At 39.1% G+C, this 23,730-nt stretch overlaps 1 protein-coding gene across 1 annotated transcript; it reads right to left on the reverse strand.

Annotated features, from left to right (window-relative positions):
* On the reverse strand, positions 1–21,008 carry POPDC3 (popeye domain containing 3). The gene is made up of 4 exons (XM_063097230.1): positions 20,860–21,008; positions 2,529–3,261; positions 1,455–1,563; positions 1–464 (listed from the first exon to the last, which is right to left on the reverse strand). The coding sequence occupies exons 2-4, from the start codon at positions 3,011–3,013 to the stop codon at positions 183–185; spliced, it is 876 nt and encodes a 291-aa protein (XP_062953300.1). The 5' UTR covers positions 3,014–3,261; positions 20,860–21,008; the 3' UTR covers positions 1–182.
* Positions 21,009–23,730: the final 2,722 nt, after the last annotated feature.

The following is a 23,730-nucleotide window of genomic DNA, read 5'->3' on the forward strand; positions in this document are numbered from 1 at the left end:
AAAATTTGTAAAATTTATTCACAATGCAGAAGTTGAGATGAATAAAACAGCTGGCAAGGGAATTTGCCTCTGAATTTGACTTACAAAAACATTAGTGAGCTCAGTTTTCTGTATTTTGCTATTTCCTTTGGGGAATGATGAAGAGGGTCTTTTTAATAGTTATAAAACGTCAGACTTTGACGTCATTTATCACAATATCGTCTGGAATTCTGAAAATGTTCCATCAGGGGTGATCTGCGCGTTTCTGGGCTTGACATTTGATAAAAGTTGGGTAGCCGAATATCGTAGTGATATCTCTTTCCTATATATATCCTGTCATTCAAGGCATAGAGTTTATCTGCAATGTCACTGCCAATTAAAACTGAAAACAGGCGGGAAATGTAATGATGCTGAGCAAAGAGTAAATATAATTTCTTTCTCCTCCAAGACACATATCGACAATCAGTTTCTGCTGTGAGTGTCACCTAAAAAACATAAGACCGCACATAAACAAAGATTAGGAAGCAAGAAAAATTTTGCTACATTTTTTCTGCCCCAAATTTTAAATGAATTTCACTTGCTATTTTTCTTTAGGTGAAAAATGCCTACTAACCAACAAAATATTATAAACATAGGAAAAGAAACTACAAAATGTTTTACTATGTATTTAATTTATAATATGAATAATCACAATGTTGTGTTCATCTCCAATTTATCTGCTTTTCTAAGTTCAAGTATGAATATTTTTATTGAAGGGAGAGCTACTTGATATTAAAAAAAAAAAAAGCTGGCTAACATTACAGAAGTATTTCCAAGTCAATTCTGAAGACTGTGGATATTTAATCCTAACTCAGTTTATATAGAACAAAAAGAATTTATATGCCTATTTTGCATAAGTATTTGCATACACATGTATATTATATGTATTAATTCATAGGAAAATAGTAAAGCATAATAAATGGAACCTACAGAAATGCTTATCTTTCAAAACCACCTCAGATGCAGCAGCAGAGTAGGGACAGTATGTTTAGCATTCTGTTGCTAAAAAGCAACCAAAATCCATCAGTATTTTAAATTAGAAAATCACCTATTTTGTAATAAGTGCAGTTTTTTTGTTATTGGTGTTTTCTAAACTGTCACATTGGCAGGGTTTGGTTTATTGTCAACTCAATCAATTATATTTTAGTTCCCAGATATGCAGTTATGCAAAGGAAAGCTCAAGAATCTTGGTCACAGACTTCTTCCCATCATATATAATGCCGGTTCTTCTCCTTGTGGCAGGACCGATACAGTGGCATTAATCAGTAGAAGCTGAACTGAACTGGGAAGTCACCCAGGTTGCAAAGTACATTCCAAAGTTAAATGTAAATTATTCTGTGTTATCTGCTGGTCTGTTTGTTTGCGTGTTTTTAAGCAAGCACTGTTTATCTGTTTGGAAGACGGAGTGTTAACTGTGTGGTCTAGTTATCCCTTACCTGGAAAATGCCTTCCTCTGTGGGTCTCAGTGAATCCCACTCAGGAGAATCCAGGAACTGAAAGGGGAAAATGTAATGCAGAAATTCGCCATCAACTGTTACTTTGATCCTACCAAAACACAAGAGCATCATTTATGAGGGAAGGAGAAAGCACGTAATGTGGGGAAGTGTGTATTTCACGCCTCGGATGACTTTTTTGCCCTTTAAAATTTTGAAGGGCAAAATATTAAATTCATTCATTACAATAATGGCATAACATCCTGTAAGATCAACGTACTGCTGTTCTTCACACAAGATTCTGGAACACTGAGTGAAATTCATCAGAAAATTCATCAAGTTGTACATTGATGACATATGTCCATTTGTGTGTATGTATTATACTTTCATAAAAAGTTTCAATGCACTCAGTCAAGTTTTAAATTAAGTAGGCAAACATTTAAGAACATGAAGGAGTTCTGCTCTAACTACCTCTGTAAACTAAAATTTTGACCTTTTAAAAAACGTAAATAATCATGTTATTGTTTTCTCCTCCATTGTTTAAATTTTTATATATCTTCTCGAGATGCCCCCCTCTGCCCCCCGCCACCTGCTTCTAGCAAGTGGGCAATTGCTAGAATTTACTGGAAAAAAAATTTGATAATTATAGAATTTAAATATTCTCTATGACTTGAAAGAATGCCCTATCAAAGAGTCTATTAAAATTACTTTGCATGCCAACATAAGAAATCTACTAATTCAAGCTGGCATCATCCTCTTCTTTATTTTCAGTGATTAGCTAGGAAACAAATATCATATCTAGATAAACAAATTAATATTTTAACTTTAAGGTCCACATCATTTGATTTCTAGGACAAAATATTAAGACTAAATTATTTCCTGCTTCAAGTAAATAATACCATGTACTACTCTAAATGCCTATGTCTATGGGATTCATGTGTCAAAGACTTTCTCAAGCCTCAGGGTGCTAAATGCCACTCAGGACTTTGCTACAAGGAGATGGAAAAATATAGTGGAAGGAAACACAAATAAATAACTAATAAAGAGGAAATGCATGCAAGCACCAAAGGTACAAACCTTCCTGAAACAAGTAGAGAGAGTTTATCAATGGAGGTTTTCCCCTGCATGGCATAACAGTGCTCCTTTTCCAAAGTAACAACTTCAGAGCTCAAAGCAATTGTTCTGAAGACTGGCAAAGAGATCCCCAGGGGCTGGAAAAGGGAGCTGTACAACACCTGGAATTCTCGGGCAAAGGTTATGCTGCGAACTTGATATGCAATATGAACAAATTGCATGAAGCAGATGACAAACAGTACAAAATTCCAGGAAAATATGTCAGCTGCGCAGACATCTACCCAAGCCCAGACAGCAGAACAGAGAAAACCCAGGCCCAGCAAACTGAAGACATAAAGGAGCCCGAAGAATCCACTGCCACCCATGAAACCTACTACAAATAAAATACTGGCAAGATGATAAATGGCTCCTTCTGCCTCTTGCTTCCAGGCTGTGCAGACTGGGTGTTCATCTACTAGATTCTTCCATAAACTTGAATTTCTTTCCATGTCTGTAATAGTGTCTGGTTCACTTTTCAGTTGACTTTACATGGCACTGAAGCAAGTAACTAAGTCCTTTGCTTTTCCATCATCAGTGTTTTGCTCAGTCTTCACAAAATCAGAGAAAACCTGGATACTGGAGTTGGCAGTGGTAAAAAGTTTGGTGTATATGGATTGTGAAAAACTAAGAATCCCATGCTAGTTTAAATTCATCTGGGCCCATGATTAGCTCAAGTCCACAAATATTTTGTTATTTCCTGTACAAGAGAAAAAAAGATAACCCAATTAAACAAAACGGAGAATTGAGAGGTATATTTAATGAATCAACAGCATTACTTATGCAAGATGACATACTAATTCCTATGAAGTTAGAATATTTAAAGCACAAATGCTTCAAGTATTAATTGAATTTCTATTATAAAAAATATATTTATTAGAATTAGCTATCTACATATTTTTCAAGGTAGCTAAATGTTCTATAACCAGCTAGTTTCTATAGCAATGGTTCAGTGTACCTCAGAATCACTGGGGAGAGTAACCAAAAATGCAGATTCACAGAATGTTTCTAGACATACTGAATCAGAATTGCTGAGGGTGGGACCCTGGTGTTTGTATTTTGAGTAAGCTTCGCATGTGATTCTGATACATTAACACATGGTCATCCATGGTCACCCTTTGAGGGATACTGTCAGACAATACATTTTTCACTCTTTACACAGGAAGAATTTGAGGCTCAGAGAGGCCAAGTAATTTATCCTAGACCACACAGTAGTCAGTGGCAGAGCAGAACTTCAGCACCTGTGCCCACATGCTGGGTCCAATCATTTGGCTTCTTACAAAAGATGTTTTAAATTTGGCACTGTAAGGAGCCCTACTAAATCAATAGACATAAGAAACACATAATGAGGAGTCAGATTTTAAGAGCACGTAATGTTTAATCAATTAGATGGAAATGATTTGAGAAGTATAAATTCAGTACTACTTTGCTGTATCAGTGGTTATTTCAGGTTAAAGGTTGCACCCATATAACTAAATAAGTATTAATACTCCTACTTCTTACACATTTATTTAACAGATGGTCAAAAATGTTACTGACTCTGTTCTTCTGCACATGTATTCTCTACCCTTTCAGCCATATGGTGAAAATGCTAATATGTGATCTGAGTCAGGAAAGAATTAGCCATGATGACAGAGCTATAGGATATATGTATCATTTGCCACCAGGTTTCCTAACAATAAATGGATTCAATGTAAAGCATTCATTAGATTGCTTTTTAAACCATGATAGCATCAAAAGCCTTGAACTTGTGTGCTATATTTAGTGTTCTATTTTTGAAATAGATTATTTCCAGAACACCTGTTAATAAAATATCAGATATCACAGGTCTTGTCCCATAGGGAAGAAAAATACACACACAGAGGTGAAAAGGACTTAGCTGGAGTAAAAAAAGGGAACAGTGTAATCACCAACCGAATTAGAAACGGAAATAAAGGAACTGCTGTTGTTGAAGTTCCTGGTTTTTCTCTTGGATAGTGATTTTCTCAGGGAGTAATAACTTTAAGAACACTTCCAGGTGAATCAAACAAAAGGAGAGAAAAAGGATTACTTAGACCTACAACTTACAGTCATATTGTTATTATTTAACCTGTGTTCAAAAGCATTTTAAACGTTCTGCGTATCCCTAATTACTGTCCTCCCCCATAACAAACCTGTGAAACGATGAGATTCAAGGCAGATGAGCGCCCTGAACATATTCAATGTCTCTTCTTCTAAACAAAACACAAATTTCTCTACTACTAGTTACAACAGAGAAAAAATTTTAAAAATACAATGAGTAGTGAGAATTGCAGAATACCGGACTGCAAATGTCAGTCTCCCTGCTGCTTTATTTTTAAAACTCGGGTACTTTAAGTCAATCAATCACTTCTTTGGGATACCACATGTAGCCACAAAAGCCAGTATTAAAAAGAATTGCTAGGAGAGTTCTGAACTTTGGTTTGAACTTCCTTAAAAATTTATAATCCTCAATGAAATGTTAAAATGATGCTAAGAGAGAAAGGCCACGTAAAACATCTGTGGCAATTCAGAAGGGAACTTATGGGAATCTTGTCCTCTTAAAAATCTTGATTTGGGGGATATATGGTGTCTCCTACATTCCAGGGGTGTGATGTATTATGATTATAAGAGGAACTGTGCTTCCGGTCCTTTCCATTCTACTTGTGTTTCATGAAGCTGCTAGACAGCCATCTTTCTGTCCTTGATACTCAATGCAGGGTGCTGACTTGCCCCGATTAAATTACTCCACACCGAGCCTTTCTCCACTGGGTATGTTTTTATTCAGTCACCAAAACAGATGTACTTTATTAGAAGAGGGAAAAATGACAGGAGCAGGTGATGAGCAGGAGCTCCAATACATGCCAGGAGCACTATATGAATGTTGATCATGATTCATCAATCGGCTGCCTGCCTTAAAGGCTTGTAGGCCTTAAGTCATATTTTTGTGTAAATGAATGCTGACATGCCAAAGTGGCACAATGGATTTCTTCCCTAAGTAATAAAGTTAATCTTCCCTGCAAAAGAAGTCAGCACACTGAGCTATAAATGGTAGAGACAAAATTAAGTACAAACAAACACAATGGGTCCAAATTCATCCCTCTTTTTCTTCTTTAAATTGTAACACTCTGAGTTCTAAAGAAATAAGGAAATGTAAAAAGAAGATACAAGAATGCTCAATGAAATGTGATATAAACCCAGTGGCAAACTGATGAAGATCAGCTCAGAAATTATGTTGATCTGCTCAGAAATTTTACATTTATTATCTCACTGCATCACACTCATTGCCACGAGAGAGGCAGAATACAAGTCATCATGCCCAGCTTACAAATGAGAAAAGCAGGGTACAATGTTGGTTAAGTCACCAGCTTCAGGTAAAAGAGGCAGAAAGTCACATACAGCCGTGTGGAAGCTCAAGTCCCCCTCTGCCCAGCTACGTGCCCTCTCCAGCAGGCAATGCTGCCTCTCAAGCTGGGGAATGAAATATTAATGTACTGGGAAACTAAAGTGGGATATTCTTCCAGGATTGGTTTGCCAGGAAAATAAAAATCCTAACAGTGGATATTTGAGACCTGCTATATCTGCTTGTAGTGCCGAATCCAGAATGCTTAGAATACTGCTGGCGACACAGAAAGCCACTCATGAAACAATTTGCTGTATTATTTTTCAACATTGACTGACTTCCTCTCCTAGACTCTAAAATTCTAAAGAGTAGCAGGGGGCAAAGACAAACGTTTTTGTATTTCTGACCGCTGGCGCTCAATGAATGTTGACTGAGTACACTGGTCTAGAACTGCAAGGTTTGCCTTCTCCATTCCCACCCTCCACCCCATTTAATGGATGTTCTAACATCTGCCACCTAGGGGCACAGAAGTGGGCAGGATCCAAACATCCAAGACACTTCAGCACAAAGACACTGAGGAGTTGGGGCATCACTTTTTCAAAATGTGTGGCAGAACCCCAAATTCACAGGGGAATCCTTTTGTCTGCTTACAACCTTGAGCTCCTTAAGAGCAGTTTAACTACGGCTTTGATGAAAAACAACTCTGGTAGCCAGTGGTATTGACTTAGTTTTGGTTGCTAGGCGACCTACAACTCAAGATTCCATCAATATTCTACTCATTAATTGGAATCAGATCCCAATTGGTATGTGTTCCAAATGCTAAATTTCATTTTCTTAAGCTGGTTTTTTCTACTTATCCTTGTGGTAGTTTACTCAGAATCTATGTGCGAGACATATTTTAAAAATTATCTCATTTAACAACCCCACAAGGAAGGTACTATTATCTCCATTTTACAGATAAGAAAGCTGAAATTCAGAGAAATTGTTCAAGGTCACACTGTTTATAATAGAACTAAGATTCTATCTATGTCTGCCTGATTCCAAAGCTCACAATATACACCACATTATTCTGCTTCCTCTATATCAGAGACACCAGAACATTCTGCAGAGCAAAGGATCTGGATTTTAATCCCTATTTTTAAGGGACTAGAAAGGCACACTTTCTCCTCGTGTGTTCTCATTTCTATCCTTTGCTCAGATGAGGAGACATTATCCTTTTTCACATTCATCATTCAAGAGGGCTCAAGGATTACCAATATTTTGTAGTAGCATTTCCTGATCGTGGTGGCCTGAAGTGCACCTTCTAGGCTTTGAGTTTATATCTGTCCACATGGCTTCCATCATATTTTATTTTATACTGACCATTGATAAACATGGGCATGCAAGTGTCCCTTCAACATGATGATTTCTATTCTTTTGGGTCTATATCCAGCAGTGGGACTGCTGGATCAGATGGTAGTTCTATCTGTAGTTGTTTAAGGAAGCTCCACACCGTTTTCCATAATGGCTGCAGCAATTTACAGTCCCACCAACAGTGTAGGAGGGCCCATTATATATTTTTTTCCTTTTGAAAACATCACAATTTGTTTATTTTATCAATTGGGGTATATATTCAAAAATTTTTTGGAAAAAAAACCACAGGTTGTGTGCGTGTGCATGTATAAAATATTTCTCTCTATATTTTAATATATATACTTGAAATTCTCCTCTGTGTAGAACCGAGTGGATGTTCAATAAATGTTCACTGATGATAAAGGTAGCAATGCTCAAGTAGTAAAGCAGCTTTTGGAATACAGTTTTGGAACAAGCAGGTTAATAAGTCAAGAAGCCCAAGTGAGATATGACCAATACCTGAATCGATGATTTAGGTATTAGATTAGCAAAAAAAGGAGACATATATTAGGCCATGAGGAAAAAATGAAATGATCTATTGAGACAGAGGAACAGAAGAGGGTTGAAGACATTTTGGAATTACACAAGTTAGGAAAGAAATCAGAGGGAAAGGGAACTCAGTTTTACTCATATTTAACCTGATACTCTCGGTCTAGCAGAATTCACAACAGAAGGGACACGGTAAAATGGGAGAGATTTAACAGGCCTACACTAAACTAAGACTAGGGTTTGGCAAGATTATATAGAAAGTGAGTATAAGGAGAAGTGAGGGTGAAAGTTAAATGGCCATGATCAGAGGCTTTAGATAGAACTCCAGAAGTGGGCTGTCCAATATGGTAGCCATTTGCCACAAGCGGCTACTGAGCACCTGAAATGTGGCTGTTCCAAATTCAGACATGTTGTTCACAATGGATTTCAAAGACAGCACAAAAGTAAAGAATATGTCATTAATCATCTTTATATTGTATGTTGAAACGATAATGTTCTGGAGATAGTGGGTTAAATAAAATCTATTATTAAAGCTATTTTAACCTATTCTTACTTTTTAAAAGATGTTGCTACTAGAAAATTTAAAATTACATATGTAGCTTGAATTATATTTCTATTGGACAGTGCTGGTCTAAAGTGTCTCAAGTAATAGAGGAAATGAAGAGACTTGGCATGATTCTGTGCAAATAGTGCATATGTATAACACATAAGTGTATAAATACGGAAGAATTTTCCAAGATTAAGAACAGAAAGTTTATATAAATGTAAATTATGTTGGCTACAATATTCATATGCTACAGTCAGTCAGATGTTACCCAAGGCATAGATGTCACCATCTGTTTTCTGCCTACAAGGGTGGGTAGCTCTTAACTCCTTTATCCTACCAAGAGAAGCACCACCTTTTTCCTTTTGCCTTAGGAGAGTTCCACTTTCCCAATTTTTGAGGGATCTTCAAAAAGTTCATGGAAAATGCACATTATTAAAAAACTATGCATGGATTTCAAAATTTTTCTTTACCAAAATAAAGTCATACTAACTTATTATAACACGTCTAACAGGATTTAGTTTGAGGCATTAAGAAAGACATCACTTTGAAAAGAGACCCTAACACAGCAAGATGAATTCTGCTAAAATTGAGGCAAGGGCAAACATCAAATTGACGGTGAAGCTTGGGTGAAAGAATGTTGAAATCACTGATGCTTTGTTAAAAGTTTACGGTGACAATGCCCCAAAGAAATAAACAGTTCACAAATGGATAACTTGTCTTAAGAAGGGCCAAGATGATGTTGAAGATGAAGCTTGCAGCAGACCCTCTACATCAATTCGGGAGGGAAAAATGAATCTTGTTTGTGCCCTAATTGAAGAGGACTGATGATTAGCAGCAGAAACAACAGCCAACGCCATAGACATCTCAATGGTTCAGCTTACGCAATTCTGACAGAAAAATTACAGTTGAGCAAACTTTCCACTCAGTGGGTGCCAAAACTGTTGTGCCCAGATCAGCTGCAGACAAGGGCAGAATTTTCAGTGGAAATTTTAAACAAGCTGGATCAAGATCCTGAAGCATTTCTTCAAAGAACTGTAACAGGAGATGAAATGTGGCTTTACCAGTACCACCCTGAAGACAAAGCACAATCAAAGCAATAGATGGCAAGAGGCGGAAGTGGTCCAGTCAAAGCAAAAGCAGACCGGTCAAGAGCAAAGGTCATGGCAACAGTTTTTGGGGATGCCTAAGGTATTCTGCTTGTTGACTTTAGGAGGAGCATAGAACAATCACATCTGCTTATCATAAGAGTGTTTTGAGAAAGTTAGCCAAAGCTTCAGTAGAAAAATGCCCAGGAAAGCTTCACCAGAGAGTCCTTTTCCACAACAATGCTCCTGCTCACTCCTCTCATTAAACAAGGGCAATTTTGCAAGAGTTTTCAGGGTAATCATTAGGCATCCACTTTACAATCCTGATTTGGCTCCTTCTGACTTCCTTTTCTCCCCCTAATCTTAAAACGTCTCTAAAGGGCACCCATTTTTCTTCAGTTCATAATGTAGAAAAGACTGCACTGTGACATGGTTACATTCCCAGGACCCTCAGTTCTTTAGGGATAGACTATATGGCTGGTATCACCACTTACAATAGTGTCTTGAACTTGATGGAGCTTATGCTGATAAATAAAATTTGTATTTTTAATTTTTATCTTTTAATTCCACTTTTCCAAAAACCTTTTGAAGTCGCCTCATATTACATGGCTTAATTTTCTCATTTCATCTTCTGATGATGATACCTTATAGAATACAGTAGAAATCCCAGACAATCTCATTATTTTTGTACTGGCAACTGGATTGTGGCTTTCTGGATTCCAAAGGGTCCAGACCAGCCTTTGCTTTCACCTAATATATGGAAACTCTTCGTGTACCACTAATCTCCCAGGCTGGAGTAGGCCTTTGATCTTCCTAACCAATGGGAGTGGGAGCATGGAGTCTCCTTGAGACTTGAGGAAATTAGAAAACATGCCCACAGGCTATGCTTGACTGATTTGATTCTCATGTCTCAGCTAACATCACATTTTATCATCTCTGGCCATGATCGATCTCTCACTCTATCACACACTGTGGTAGGTAGAATTCTAGGATGGCTCCCTAGATTCCTGCCCCCCTGGGGTACACACCCTAATTAATTACCTCCCCTTGAGTGTGGGAAGAACCTGTGAATGGGACAGGATAGATGTTGCCTTGATTAGGTAACATTATATGGCAAGTGGTGGTGGAATAGTCACTCCCACAATTATGCTGAGTTATACAGGACTGCACCATAGGACTGGAAAGGGATTAGAAGTCAGAGAAAAGTGCTCCTCCTGGCCTGGAAGAAGGAAAACATCCATGTTTTGAACTGCCTATAGGGTCTCTAAGGAAAGGAACTACAGATGGCCTCCACAAGCTGAAAGAAGTCCCTAACCAACAGTTAGCTAGATAACTGGGACCTTAGTTAATCCTAAAACTGCAAGGAACCAAATGCTGCCAACCACCTGAGGAGCTTGGAAGAGGATCCCAAACTCCAAATGAGAAGCGCGGTGTGCCTGACACTTTGACTGCAGGCTTGTAAGGCCCTGAGCAGAGGACTCAGGTCAATAGTGCCTAGACTCCTGACCCACAAAAACTGAGATAATAAATGTGTGTTGTTTTAAGCCACTGAGTTTGTGGTAATTTTTTAGACAGCAACAGAAAACTAATCACACACACAGTCACAATTATGAGTACTCGCTACACATGAAGCTTTTCATTAATCTAACAATCTGTATTTTATGATGGACTTAGAATATAGGTCTATGAAGCAGAAGACACCCAATCCTTGCTAGATTTACATCAGGAAAATCCAGTGAGAATGGTTCCTCTATAGCATCTGGAAAACAAGAAACTGTGAGAATCCCTGGGAATCACATTTAAATTCACCACAGTTCCCGGTACCACCTTAGAGGTTTTCCCTTCCATGGAGCCAGGTGGCCCTAACACTGATAAGCATTTGAACACATGGGCAACTTCCAGAATAGTTATGACATTCATATACCAATCTCCCAAATTCCTTGAATACCATGTTTCCTTGGTTGACTTTCAGCTCAGTCAGTTCCTTGTAAAATCAAGCCATAGATAGGGTAAGTTTCAGATAAACCCAGAGATTAAAACTAAAAATACAGTCCATAGAAACTCAGAACAAGTATATCTGTAATTCTTCAAACTGTGTGACTTCACCAAGGTCAGATGAGTTGAGCAATGGGAAATTAATGTAATATCCAGTTGCCACCTTCTCAATCCTCACATGCTACTACCAGCATCCAGCATTTACTGAGAACTTATTATGTGCCAAGTACTTTTCTAAGGATCTTACAATATCATGTCATTTACTCCCCACAATTTTTTGAAATAGTTTCACTATCCCCATTTTACAGATGAAAAAACTGAGGCGCAGAGAAGTTAAGTAGGTTGCCTAAGGATACACAAATGATAGAGCCCAGATTCACTCCCAGGCAGGCAGGTCCAGTGTCTGATCTCTTAACCACTACGATATACTGCTTCATGTACGATGTGAATCTAAATATCTGAACTTACTAGAACAAATCAACATTTTTGTTTTCTCCCATCAGTTTTAGATTCAAGTAATTTAAATGTTTTCTTAAGAAACTACAGTATTTTGAGCCATAGAGGGATAGGAGAGTGGGTCCCACCAATTGACTCCCTCAGCCCTGTAATTCCAAAAATCCTTGACTTGAAGAAGCAGCAGTAAACCTGTCTTTCCCAATCTTGCCGTTTGACTGCTTTAAATAATTGCTAGGCTCTGCTCAAGTTCTTCATATTCTGGAAATGGTTAAAGGCACAAGCAGGAAGCTGTTCCCTTTTGATCACCTGCTATGACATCATGCAGTAAGTCTACCAGAGAGAGATTCCTGATGAAAGATGGAAGAGGCACTAGACACACTGAGAAGTCTTTTCTTGATGTGAATCAATGGTACACACCTACACTTCCCTTTACTCCAAGTGATCTATGTGCAGCGAATGAACTTACTTTTTCTATGTTTAGATCAGGTTCTCAAGTTCCTTCTGGAAAACAGCTCTAACAAGATCATGTATGCTAGCTAATTGGCTACAATCTTTCCTTTTTTCTTTCTTTCTTTTTTTTTTTTTTTCTGGCTAAATAACCTGGTGGACCAAACACTTGGTCAGGGGAGTCACTTTTGGCCCTTAGTTACACTTGGACTTTTTTACTACAGGCAATGCCAGGGGTAGGTATGACCCTTATTGTCTCAAAAGCTTGACACTTAATAGCACTTCTATGCTACTTTTAATCAACTAAAGTCAATTCCGCTATAACACAACATATGTGATCCTAAAAACTCACTCCACTATGCAAAATAGTGCAAAAAAACCCCACAGGGCTTATGGGAAGAATGGGGTTAGGGATATAACACTTAAAATCCTCATCAGTGGCACATTTTTAAAAAGATAAGAATTTAATAAGAATAGCCCAATTTTATATATATTAAATGGTTAAAAATACACAAATACAACACTTGACTTTAAAAAAGACCTGAAGCTTGCTTAGGGAAGTGGCACAGGAAAGGTTGCAATTTGTGAGTAATTGTGAAGTGGTGGAAGAAGGAATAAAAACTGCCATCTTTCACAGCCTAAAATCCTGGGGCATCTTTTTCTACCTTTGAAATGTAGGTCCTTGGAGGTATTCATTTACAATAGATACCTGTTTCATCAAAATTGAAATTTTGATCCAGCGTATAGCCTTCTTCAATTGACACTGCTGGACATTCTTTTGTTTTAGCCAAACAGCATTTGACAACTACTGATGTTTGAAATCACCAAACCAGCCACTAGTAGGGCTGAAAGGAGCACTTCTGCAGCATGTGGTGATTTCCCTTTAAGGTGTTCCTTCCTATAGGGTGAGAAATCTCTGTGAGAAAGACTGTTCACCGTTTGGTCCTTGTATTAGTCTGTTTCTGTTGCTTAGAATGAAATACCTAGAACTGGGTAATTTGTAAAGAAACAGTATTTATTGTTTACAGTTTGGGAGGCTAGGAAGTCCAAAGTCCAGGGAACACATCTGGGGAGGACTTTTCTTGGTGGTGGCTTCAGAGACACAGGGATCACACTGTGAGAAAGGCAGAGCAGAGAGAGAGTAACCTTCTGACTCTTTCTCATTTTAAAGCCAGCAGAACCATTCCCACTGTTCCAGGAATGGATTGAACCATTCACAAGGGTACAGTCATGACAGTCCAATCACCTCTTCAAGACCTCACCTTTCAATTACTGTTACCCTTAACAGTTACAGCAGGGATTAGGCCTTGATGAGTCTGGGGAGGTGGGGGGGATACTCAATCCACTGCAGTCCTCAATCTACATGTCCCACAATCTTTCCATTTCTTCTGTTTCTTTAAACCATGTTACTGACATCATAGGACCTGAAGTTATTCCAGTCACAGATTTTTATTTCTGCAGCACTGCTCCTGATGATCCCCAATGTGGATTATTCCCTTATTCTTGCTGCTCAGGAGACTCACATATTCTCTCGATTCTTTCAAAACACTTGATTATTTCAAGCTTCTCTATACATGATAAGCCAAGACATCTGGTAGATGTTTTAGATGTGTGCGTGTTTGCATTTTGTGTATTCCTACATGGCTTAGTTGAGCTGGTTGCAGTTTAATGCATTCACCCAGTGTTTCTCATGGAGTAAATCATGCATAAACAAACACAAGTCCTGTTATGCTCAGATTGTTCCCTAATATATCAATTGTGTTAGAATGATGCTTACTTCAAAACAAGCATTATAGCATAATTGACTGTATCATTAACTCTCAAATGGTCAGTAAAATATTATTAATTAATATATGCAATAATTCAGAAAATCCCTGCCCTTACGGAGCTTACATTTTAGTGAAATTCAAATTTTGACACTACTTAAGCCCAGCTTCCAAATTATGGGGTCTATTTCAAATAGCTAAAAATATACCTTATATGCAAATAAACTTAAAGTACTTGAAACTCATTTAAAGTCAGTTGCTGCACACTAGATTTTAAATAAATGCTACATTTAAGAAGACAACATAAAGTCTTAAAAATCAGAAAGCAAACAAGCTTGTTTTTTAGAACTTCCATCAAAGACCAAAACAATTTTTAAAAATTCAAAACCCTAAAGCATTATATGTGCTACTGCAGTAGCACATTACATATTAATGTGTTTATGAATAACAAAGAATAGGTTTATGTTTATCCAGGGATAAACTAATTTATATGTCGTATTTTTTTTCTTTCCAAATCCTTAGCAATTAATCAGGCATAAATGATATACTGAAATGCCTGTACTTATCACAGAAAACTATCATGATCTTATGGGTTTAATTATAAAGACATAAGTTACACAAAACAAAGAAAATCACTATGTTTCATTAAATAATCAAATAATCAGTAAGAGTCATCCTTTTATTAAATTATTCTATGAAAAAAGATTTTATTAGCACATCGACCTTTTAATTCCTTACCATATTGACATCATTGCACATATTAATGGTGAATATTTAATATATGTCAATACCACCTGCTATATCTGTAGCTTAAAAAAACTGTTGTAATACCTTAGTTCCACAAACATGTTGATGAATATTAATACTTAATAGTCAAGCATTTCTTTTCTCATTAGATTTCTTTGGTTACACAGACTCTTTGGTATTGGCTGACAGTACACATTTACATGAAAATTACAAGAACTTTTTTTTTAAGTGTGTCTTGTGGTTGTGATCAAAGAGGAGGGTAGCATAGTGCAGTAAAAGTATAGAACTAGATGCAAAAGAACACAGGCTCTATTCCTGGCTCTGGCATTTAATGTCTCTGGGCCTTAGTTCCCTGAAATCAGGGGTAATGTGTCCTCTCATCACCAGGGGACACATTAATGGTTCCTGCAGCAACCAGACAGCCAACATAAACGAGAAAAGCATGGTATTAAAAAAGCCACCTGGACTGTGCAGGCCCCATCCAAGGAGGCAGTGTTTCCTTAGCTCCAGCTGACTGTGGTAGGCCCAGTGTTGTCAGATTGTCTGATTTTTCAAGAGAAGCTGGAAACCCAGATTTTATGGGAACTCCCCTGATTTTAAAACACTGGTAGCTAACGAACATTTTTACAAACACTGTTAAGAGCCAATGCTGAACAGGCAAAACTTCAGAGGCCAGATAGCTAAGGTCTATGTTAGATCAAATGAATCTGCATTAAATTGACCACATTTACATCTTTTTATATTTAGCTTTCTCTTTTTCTGAGCAAAAGTTCTTCATCAGGAATTACTTCCTCCCACAGCACAAGTAGGATCTTTATCTTAAACTTCCTTTCTTATTTGACCAAGTATTGGTCAAGAATGGTCCACTAGTTCTTGAGTTTCTGTAAGTTGCCAAGATTTTACTTAAACTTGAAAATAAGCACAAAGAACAGAAAACAAAGCTAAGATACCACAACAAACAGAGATTCCAAACAGAAAGTTTAAAAATGTTTTGCATATCTCTCTTTCCATGGATATTAAATTTCCTTTTATAACAGAGGAAACAAGGCACTGTCTATCATTTATGCACTGTGGCTTCCAAAACAATTATAATGTAATATGTTTTTGTAACTTGAATTTTAACATCACTCCTCCCCCATCCTGAATGGAGGAAGAAATACAATAAGTAATAACAACCACCATCTGTTGGGCAGCACTCTATGTCAGAACCTGCACCAAGAACTCTATGTCATTTCACAGCTACAAGGATAGTGGGAGCAGGAAGGAGGGGTAGTTATTTTCCCACTTTTCAGGCAAGGAAACCTCAAGACTCAGCCACGTTAGAATGAAAGAATCTTCATTCCTGACCTATTGTTGCTTAAATTATGCCACATTTTCATTTATAAATCAGTTACATTTTAATCATTTCAAAAATCACTATGAACGCAGAAGAAAACAGAGAAATTAAAACACAGAGAAGGTAATTGATACGGAAGACAGAGACAAGACAATGTTAGAATAATAGATGTCTCTGAAGTAGAGAATTACAAAATGCAAAAGAAAAATCATTCATAATAATAAAAAGAAATCATCCCAAAATTAAGAACAGATTTTCCAACACAAAGAATGTACTAAGTTCCATGAAAAATAGGTACAAAACTTAACTATGATATCACCTAGCTGAGTTACTAAACTTCAATAACAGAAAGAATACTTTAGGACTCCAAGCAGAAAAAGCAAGTCAATTGCACAGGGGAAACTTTAGAGGCCCTTTGACTTCTCAATAGCCACATTAGTTGCCAGAGCTAAGGGGGCAAGGGCTACATAATTCTGAGGCAAGGAAACTGTGGCTCAAAAATGTTACAATCAACCACATGGTAATTTGAGTATAGGAATAAAAGATGGACATTTCAAAAATAAAAAGACACAGGAAATGAGCCCTTCTTGAAAACAGACAAATACATGGTGACAAAACCTAGCCAATCAAGAGATCAATTGAAATCTAAAAGTTGATACTTGAGATGCCATGGCAAAAGAACCAGTGGTCAGCAGTAATTCTAGAAGACTAAATAATACCTGAAGTGAGGTTTAAAAAATGCAGTGCAAATGTTGTAGATCCTCACAACATGAAAACATAAACATATGAAAAAAATTGGGATATGAGTAGATGTAAAACTTTAGGAAGTATGGTATAAAAGTGCCAGTGCTTCATCTTTTATAACAAGGAGCCGCCATCTAAACCAATATATGTTTTAAAAATCTGATCTTGAGACACATTTCGAATTTTTTCTCTTAATTTGGGAGACTGTTTTGAGACCTGTTATTTCTCAGGATAAAGAAACCCTGATGTCAAGTTCAGCAATCTCTTCACTTTGACTACAGGTTTTTCTTTTCCTGTTAGAATACCATTAAGTTCTTATTTAAAAAAGGAAAAAAACAAAAAACAAAAAAACCCCAGTATCTCTGGCATTATCCTGTTAAAAGAAAAACTTTAGACAAATTAAATTTAAAAGAGTTTATGTGAGCAAAGAACAATTCATGAATGAGGCAGCACACAAAACCAGAAGAGGTTCACAGAACTCTGCCCAGCAGTATGAGCAACAAATTTCATAAGCTGAACACAAAAGCAATGTAGAGAAATCACTTGATTGCCTACAGCTAGGTGGCTGCCTTATCTGGGCATGCTGCCTGTGATTGGCTGAAGCTCAGTGTTTGTGATTGGCTGAAACCTGGCTATTTGTTACAAAAAATATATGCCTAGGTTAAGTTTTGGTTGATGTACAAAGTTAGATTGAAGCTTATGACACAGGAACTCAAAATAGGGAGACAGCCTCAGGTTAATGATTTCCTTCTTATTTAATTTAACAATATTATTATTATTATTTTTGGCAGCTGGCCAGTATGGGTATCTGAACTCTTGACCTTGGTGTCATAACACCATGCTCTACCCAACTGAGCTAACCAGCCAGCCCGTAACAATCCTGTTTTTTATAAAAAGTATTTCTGTCTTATCTATCAATATATCCTATTTGTGTAAATTCACAGAAAGACATATGGAATAATTTTCATTTAATGTTAAAGATGAGCATTTCTGGATGGTGGGAGACTATTTTTACTTTTTTCGTTTTGTATATCTGCTTCGTTTGCATTCTTTTTAATGATATTAGAAAACTATGATTTTATATTTGAAAAATTTTGAATATAAAACTTTCAAAGAATATATTAAAAATTCATGAATCCAACAACCAGAATTAACAAATATCAACCCTGCCATACTTTCTTTAGATCTTTCAAAATAAAGAAAAAGTCCACAAAAAAAATGAAAATCACCATGGATTGTTCTCCAGTAGTATTCTCTGCCCACCCACTCCTTATATATAATTTCTGTTTATCCAAATAAATATTTGCCTACCAAAAAACACAATTTAAGGGGCCGGCCCGTGGCTCACTCAGGAGAGTGCGGTGCTGATAATAGCAAGGCCTCGGGTTCGGATCCTATGGCCGGTTGGCTCACTGGCTGAGCGTGGTGCTGACAACACCAAGTCAAGGGTTAAGATCCCCTTACCGGTCACCTTTTAAAAAAAAAAAAAAAAACCCACAATGTAATATGAAATGCTGGATTAGAAATGTCTTTAATAATTTTTTTTTCAGATTCGCACTTAGAATTTTTTTCTGCTGAATAATTTTAAACATAAAAGTAGAGAAAATAGTATACAATAAATCTTCAAATACCCATTACCCAGATTCAACAATTATCAAGATTTTGCCACAAAGAATTTTTGAAATTAAAAGCAAAACCTGTTACCTACTGTTCAGTCTGTAATTTGTTCAGTCAATAAAAAAACACTTTCCAAGGAAGACAGGGAGGACCAAGAGGAAGTACGCTCTTACTATGTGCAGACACCAGGTCTTACATACAGTGACCCATTTAGGAGATGTTGCAACTCTGCAACCTAAACACTATTATCATCACTGTACAGAGTGGAAAATGAGGCTGAGAGAGAGATTCTTCTTAAACTTAGCCAGCTTGTTCTTCTAGTATTACCCCACAACCCCTTCCTTGATGATCCCACCCTGGCCGATTTCACAGTGTGTGAGAGCCTCTGGGGGGTTATTATTCTGTTACAGAACAGAAAATGAGAAGATCTCCTATAGTTTTGTGTGAATTAATCCCTGAATTCTGAGTTGGAGGAGGACCCAGCATTCGTCATAAGTCATTTAAGTCAGCAACTTTTGATTATTTATTTAATTTAAAAAATATCTGCTGTATCTTTCACTTTAAGACATTTTCCTATAACTACATAGATAAAAGGAAGAAACATTTTCCCCTCTTCCTTTAAAAAAACCTAATTAATGATTCAATATACAGTACTCTTCCATTAATTGGAGGTAAATTTGTACTCTTTATTGCTCATAATCCTAGCTGAGCAATGACCATAATTACAAAAAACAATCTCAATTGCAATTTGCAGGCTTATTTTCCAAAATAATTCACCAAAATAAGTATTTTCCAAAGCAGTTTTGAAATTTCTTGCCTGCCATGTTGCTTATGTGTTGTTATACTCATATATTGTAGCAAATGCTTCATAACATTCTCCATCTTTCCTGAAGACTGTTTCTCAAAATAAGCAGGCATGGATGTTCTAGCGTGTCAAATCTATTGGTCAGTCTTGTGGTAAGAAGTATGGGGATTTGGGTTTCCCATGACACATTTCTATTTAACAACACAGAATGCAATCATTTCGAAGCACAGGAAGCACAGTGATTCAGCTATTTTGAGAGACTAATATGATTAAAGAAATTCAACTATCAAATGTCTCCCGTTTAAATATATAAAATTTTGAGAACAGGTAATATCTTATTCTAGATTTCAACTAATATTTGTATCCTAAACTCCTGAAGACACACAGATTTTTCAGGGCAAGAAAGAACCTCAGAGATCGTATGAGATCTGAGACTGGCCAGATGTCTTCGTTTTGCAAATGTGGAAACTGAGATTCAATTTTTGTTTATACTTTTTGTTCCATGTAGTTCTTATTTGGTTTTCTATGACTACAAAGAACAATACCAAGTTACTGCACTCTCACAGGAGGGATATTTTCATGCAACGGTCCCTAGAATTAAATAGAAGAGAAAAAATAGCCACTAACCAGTATGAACAGGCAGCAATAATTTTTAAAGGCTGCCATAAAACTCAATTGCAGTTTGCAAGCTTGCAAATTCAAAATACCTCAGTACGGGAGTTAGAGTGAAGAGTCAGGAATCAAGAAAGTTTTTAGTAAAAATCCAATTATGTTCAAAAGTGGGCTTCTAATTCTACTTTTCCAGTTATTATTTACAAACAGAAGTGCCCACTTTTTGCAACTGTCAAAACAATTTTTTGCCTTAGTCCTCCTATTATATTTTGATTCTTGCCTTTAATCTTTTCCTAAAACATAGATCCTCAAAACTGTGCCACTGTAACTGACCTTGATAATGAGGTAATTTAGTGGTTTGCAAATTTCTTGGAGGGGGGCGAGGGGATCTCCAGATAAAACAGGTCGGAGCGACCTTGGGTAAGGCAGCTTTTTCGTGCCCCCGACTCAGTGTGAGAACCGCGGTCAGGCTCTTTGCTACAGACGGGGGGGGGAAAGGACTTCCCCAAGGTGAAACCCAAGGCTGCCAGGGCCCCTCGGACCTACTTTTCTCCCTCGCTAGTCTAGCCTGGTCTTCTTTGTACTCCAGGGTACCTGGGGCAAGAGTGGGACCTGTGGGAGCAGCTCTGGGAGGGAGACCCGCCTGGAAGCCCAGACGGCAGACGACTCGCGCTCCCCAGGGGCGGGCGCGGGCGGAAACCGCAGCCGCGGACCCCAGGCCGGGGCTCGAGGGGCGGTAGCGGGGCGGCGAGGCACAGCGCTCGCGGGGTCGGCGGCCGCGCAGCCGCCACCCCGGGGCGGGGCCCGGGCAGAAGCCGCGCCTGCAAAGTTGCCCAAAGCGGCCGCGAGGTGCGAGGCTGCGGACGGCTCCAGAAGGCGGCGGCCGCGGCGGCCGCGGCGCCCCCGTCTCCCCTCCTTACCTTTCCTTCTCGGCCCCGCGCCGAGCTCCGGCCTTGCGCCCGCAGAAGTTTCCCAGCCGAGCGCGACAGTCCCGGCTGACCGGCGCGCGAAGCACCCGGCGCCCGCCCCGCGCCCGGGCGCAGCGTGACCGCAGCCGGCTCCGGAGCGGCGCGGCGGCGCGGGCGGGGGCCGGGCACGGGCGCGCGCCCCGGGGCGCAGTGGGGCGGGCGGGGGCGGCGGCCGCGCCTCGGCCGGGGCAACCGTAGCCCCCTGGGCACAGGCGGTGCGGACACCCGCGGGCTGGACTACCGAGAATCCTAGCCCCGCGGCGTACCAAAGTTTTCGAAGACGTGCGTCCCCAAGTGTCCACTGCGCACGGTTATAAAATGAACCGAGTATCGCTACGATACTAGGCAGACAGCGATGGAGCTGACTACTGGAACGGAAAGCAAGTGTAGGGACTGCCCTCTCACCCCTACTCCACACACACCAGACACACCATGAAAAGACAAAGGATCAGGGCAGATGAGGATGTCTGGGTGTACAGGACAGAGAAAGGTCATCATCTTTAGTCAAATCAGTGAACGTCTCAAAAAGCGCATGGGTAAAAAGGGCGTAGATAATCATAAAAGGAGGAAAAAAGTTCAAATCAGTAATGAGTGAATTTAAAGCAATTAATCAAGAGCGTTTTTTTATTCCTGTGCAATTAGCAAAGTTTTGTTTTGGTGACCAAACCATGTGGTGGTTGGAGAAATACACAGCTTGTTCAAGGATACTGTCTATTTCCTTCTTGCTCACTTTCATTTTATACAACTATGTTGGTAACAGTGATTCCGGGGACAAATATTTATTGAGTAAACAGTGTCTCTTTTGAGCACCAGAATAACCACTATGCAATTAATGTAGATGGTAAAATGAGTTGATCCTGGAACTGTGTCAAAACTATTTATATTCCTGTATCTCATAAATGACTAGAATCACTTGACTCCCAGGCCTTGGCTCTTACTCTTCATTCTAAGGATTTGCTTAAGTGTTGGAAATCCAGTTTGAACTGGATCTAGTTCATAGTATACATACATACATACATACATACATACATACATACATATAGGTGGTAGTAGAAAGTATTCAAATGAGAGCTTTGAAGGCCAAAGTGGAAAAGGGTTCTATGTGAAAATGGTGGAGCAGAGAGAGTGAGAGAAAGATAGATTTTCCTCTTCTTTTGAAGCCCTCAGAACCACACCCCTGACCATCATTTTTAATCCATTCACTACTGCGTGGTCCTACAATCCAATCACCTATTTAAGGCTCCACCTTTCAATTACCATAATAGGACTTCCCATCCTCTTAACAATCACAGTGGGGGCTAAGTTTCTAATACATAAAACTTGAAGGATGCAATTCAAGCTTCATTGAGTTTTGGGGGGACATAATTCAATCCACTACATTCCACCCCTGGCCCCCGAAACTCATGTCTTTTCACATGCAATACTTTTATTTCATCCCCAAAGTCTTAACTTGTTTCAACTCAAAAGTCCAAAGTTCAAATTCCCATCTGTGAAGTCAATACAAGTTATCTACTTCCAAGATACAATACTCGGACAAACAAAGGGTACATATTCCTGTTCCAAAAGCGAGATATAGGCCTAAAGAAAGGTGTAACAAGTCCCACACAAGTCCGAAACCCAGCAGGGCAGGCATACCTGAAAGCTGGCAAATCAGGTACCTTGATCCATGTTCGACCTCCTCTGCACGCTGGTGTGGGGGTTGGGTCCACAAGTCCTTGGGCAGCTCTGCTCCTATGGCTTTCCTGGTTGCAGGCCACACTTCAGCTCTCCCAGGCTGGTGTTCCACTCTGGTAGCTCCACAGATCTGGGGTCTTCATTTCGGTCCCGCTCTCACGGCTCCACTAGGCATGGCGCTGATGGGGTTTCTCTGCTGCAACTCTGACCCCATGTTTCTGTTCAGCATTGCTCTAGGGAAGGCTGTCTGCAGTGACTCCATCCCAGGGACAGATCTCTTCCTGGGCCCCCGGACTTTTCCATATATCCTTTGAGATCGGGGTGGAGGCTCCCAAGGCTTCAGAGCTCTGGCATTCTGCCAGCCTGAAAACCTAACACCACATGGACGCCGCAAAGGCTGCAGGCTTGTATCTTCCAAAGCTGCACGTCCAGCCACACTTGGGGCCAGTTTAGCCCCGTGACTACATTACATTGGAAACCTCTTGTAAGCAGAGTCTCTAGAGACTGTCTTGTTTGGCTTGATGAAGTAAGTGGCATGCCAGGGAACCCTATGTGGTAAGGAACTGTGGGTGGCTTTAGGAGTTGAAAGTCGGCCTCCAGCCAACAGTCAGCCAGCAAGAAGTCAGGGTCCTTGGTCCCACAAACCCAAGAAAGTAAATTCTGTCAACACTCTAAGTGACCTTGGCAGTAAATTCTTCCCCAGTCAAGCATCCAGATGAGACACAGATCAGACAACACCTTAATTTCAGCTTTGTGAAACCCTAAGCAGAAGACCTGAGTTAATCCATCCCTGGTTTGGGACCCACCCCAAAATTGTGAGAGTGTACATGGAGTGCAAGCCCTTCTTTGACAAATTTTGTGTTTCATATGGCTGCCCTGTTGCATTTCTGTTTTTCTTACTTCTTCACATTCATTTCCCTGCCTTGATTATGGCAGAGTCTCTGTGAGACAAACAAAAGAAAAGAAAAGAAAACAAAACAAAACTCTGTTGAAATAGAACCCCACAGATCAGCCACAGCTCTAGGGCTCCCTGGGTCTCCAGTGGCATTTCTGCTCCAAAGATTGTGTGTCTGAGATGCACAGCCCTCCTCCTTTCAGGTCCTTTGGGATAGTCTCTTGACTAAATCTACTGTGGCTGGATGCACAGCA

Source organism: Cynocephalus volans, chromosome 5, assembly GCF_027409185.1.
Source record: "Cynocephalus volans isolate mCynVol1 chromosome 5, mCynVol1.pri, whole genome shotgun sequence".
Classification (NCBI taxonomy): domain Eukaryota; kingdom Metazoa; phylum Chordata; class Mammalia; order Dermoptera; family Cynocephalidae; genus Cynocephalus; species Cynocephalus volans.

What these genes read in the sequence shown, in the direction of transcription:
- POPDC3 (XM_063097230.1), bottom strand. Translation starts at nt 3,013, where the DNA reads ATGGAAAGAAATTCAAGTTTATGGAAGAATCTAGTAGATGAACACCCA. An exon ending in TCTCTACTTGTTTCAGGAAG is followed by an intron (nt 1,564 to 2,528) that starts GTTTGTACCTTT and finishes GTGTTTTGGTAG; the next exon opens with GATCAAAGTAACAGTTGATG. An exon ending in CAGAGGAAGGCATTTTCCAG is followed by an intron (nt 465 to 1,454) that starts GTAAGGGATAAC and finishes TATGTTTTTTAG; the next exon opens with GTGACACTCACAGCAGAAAC.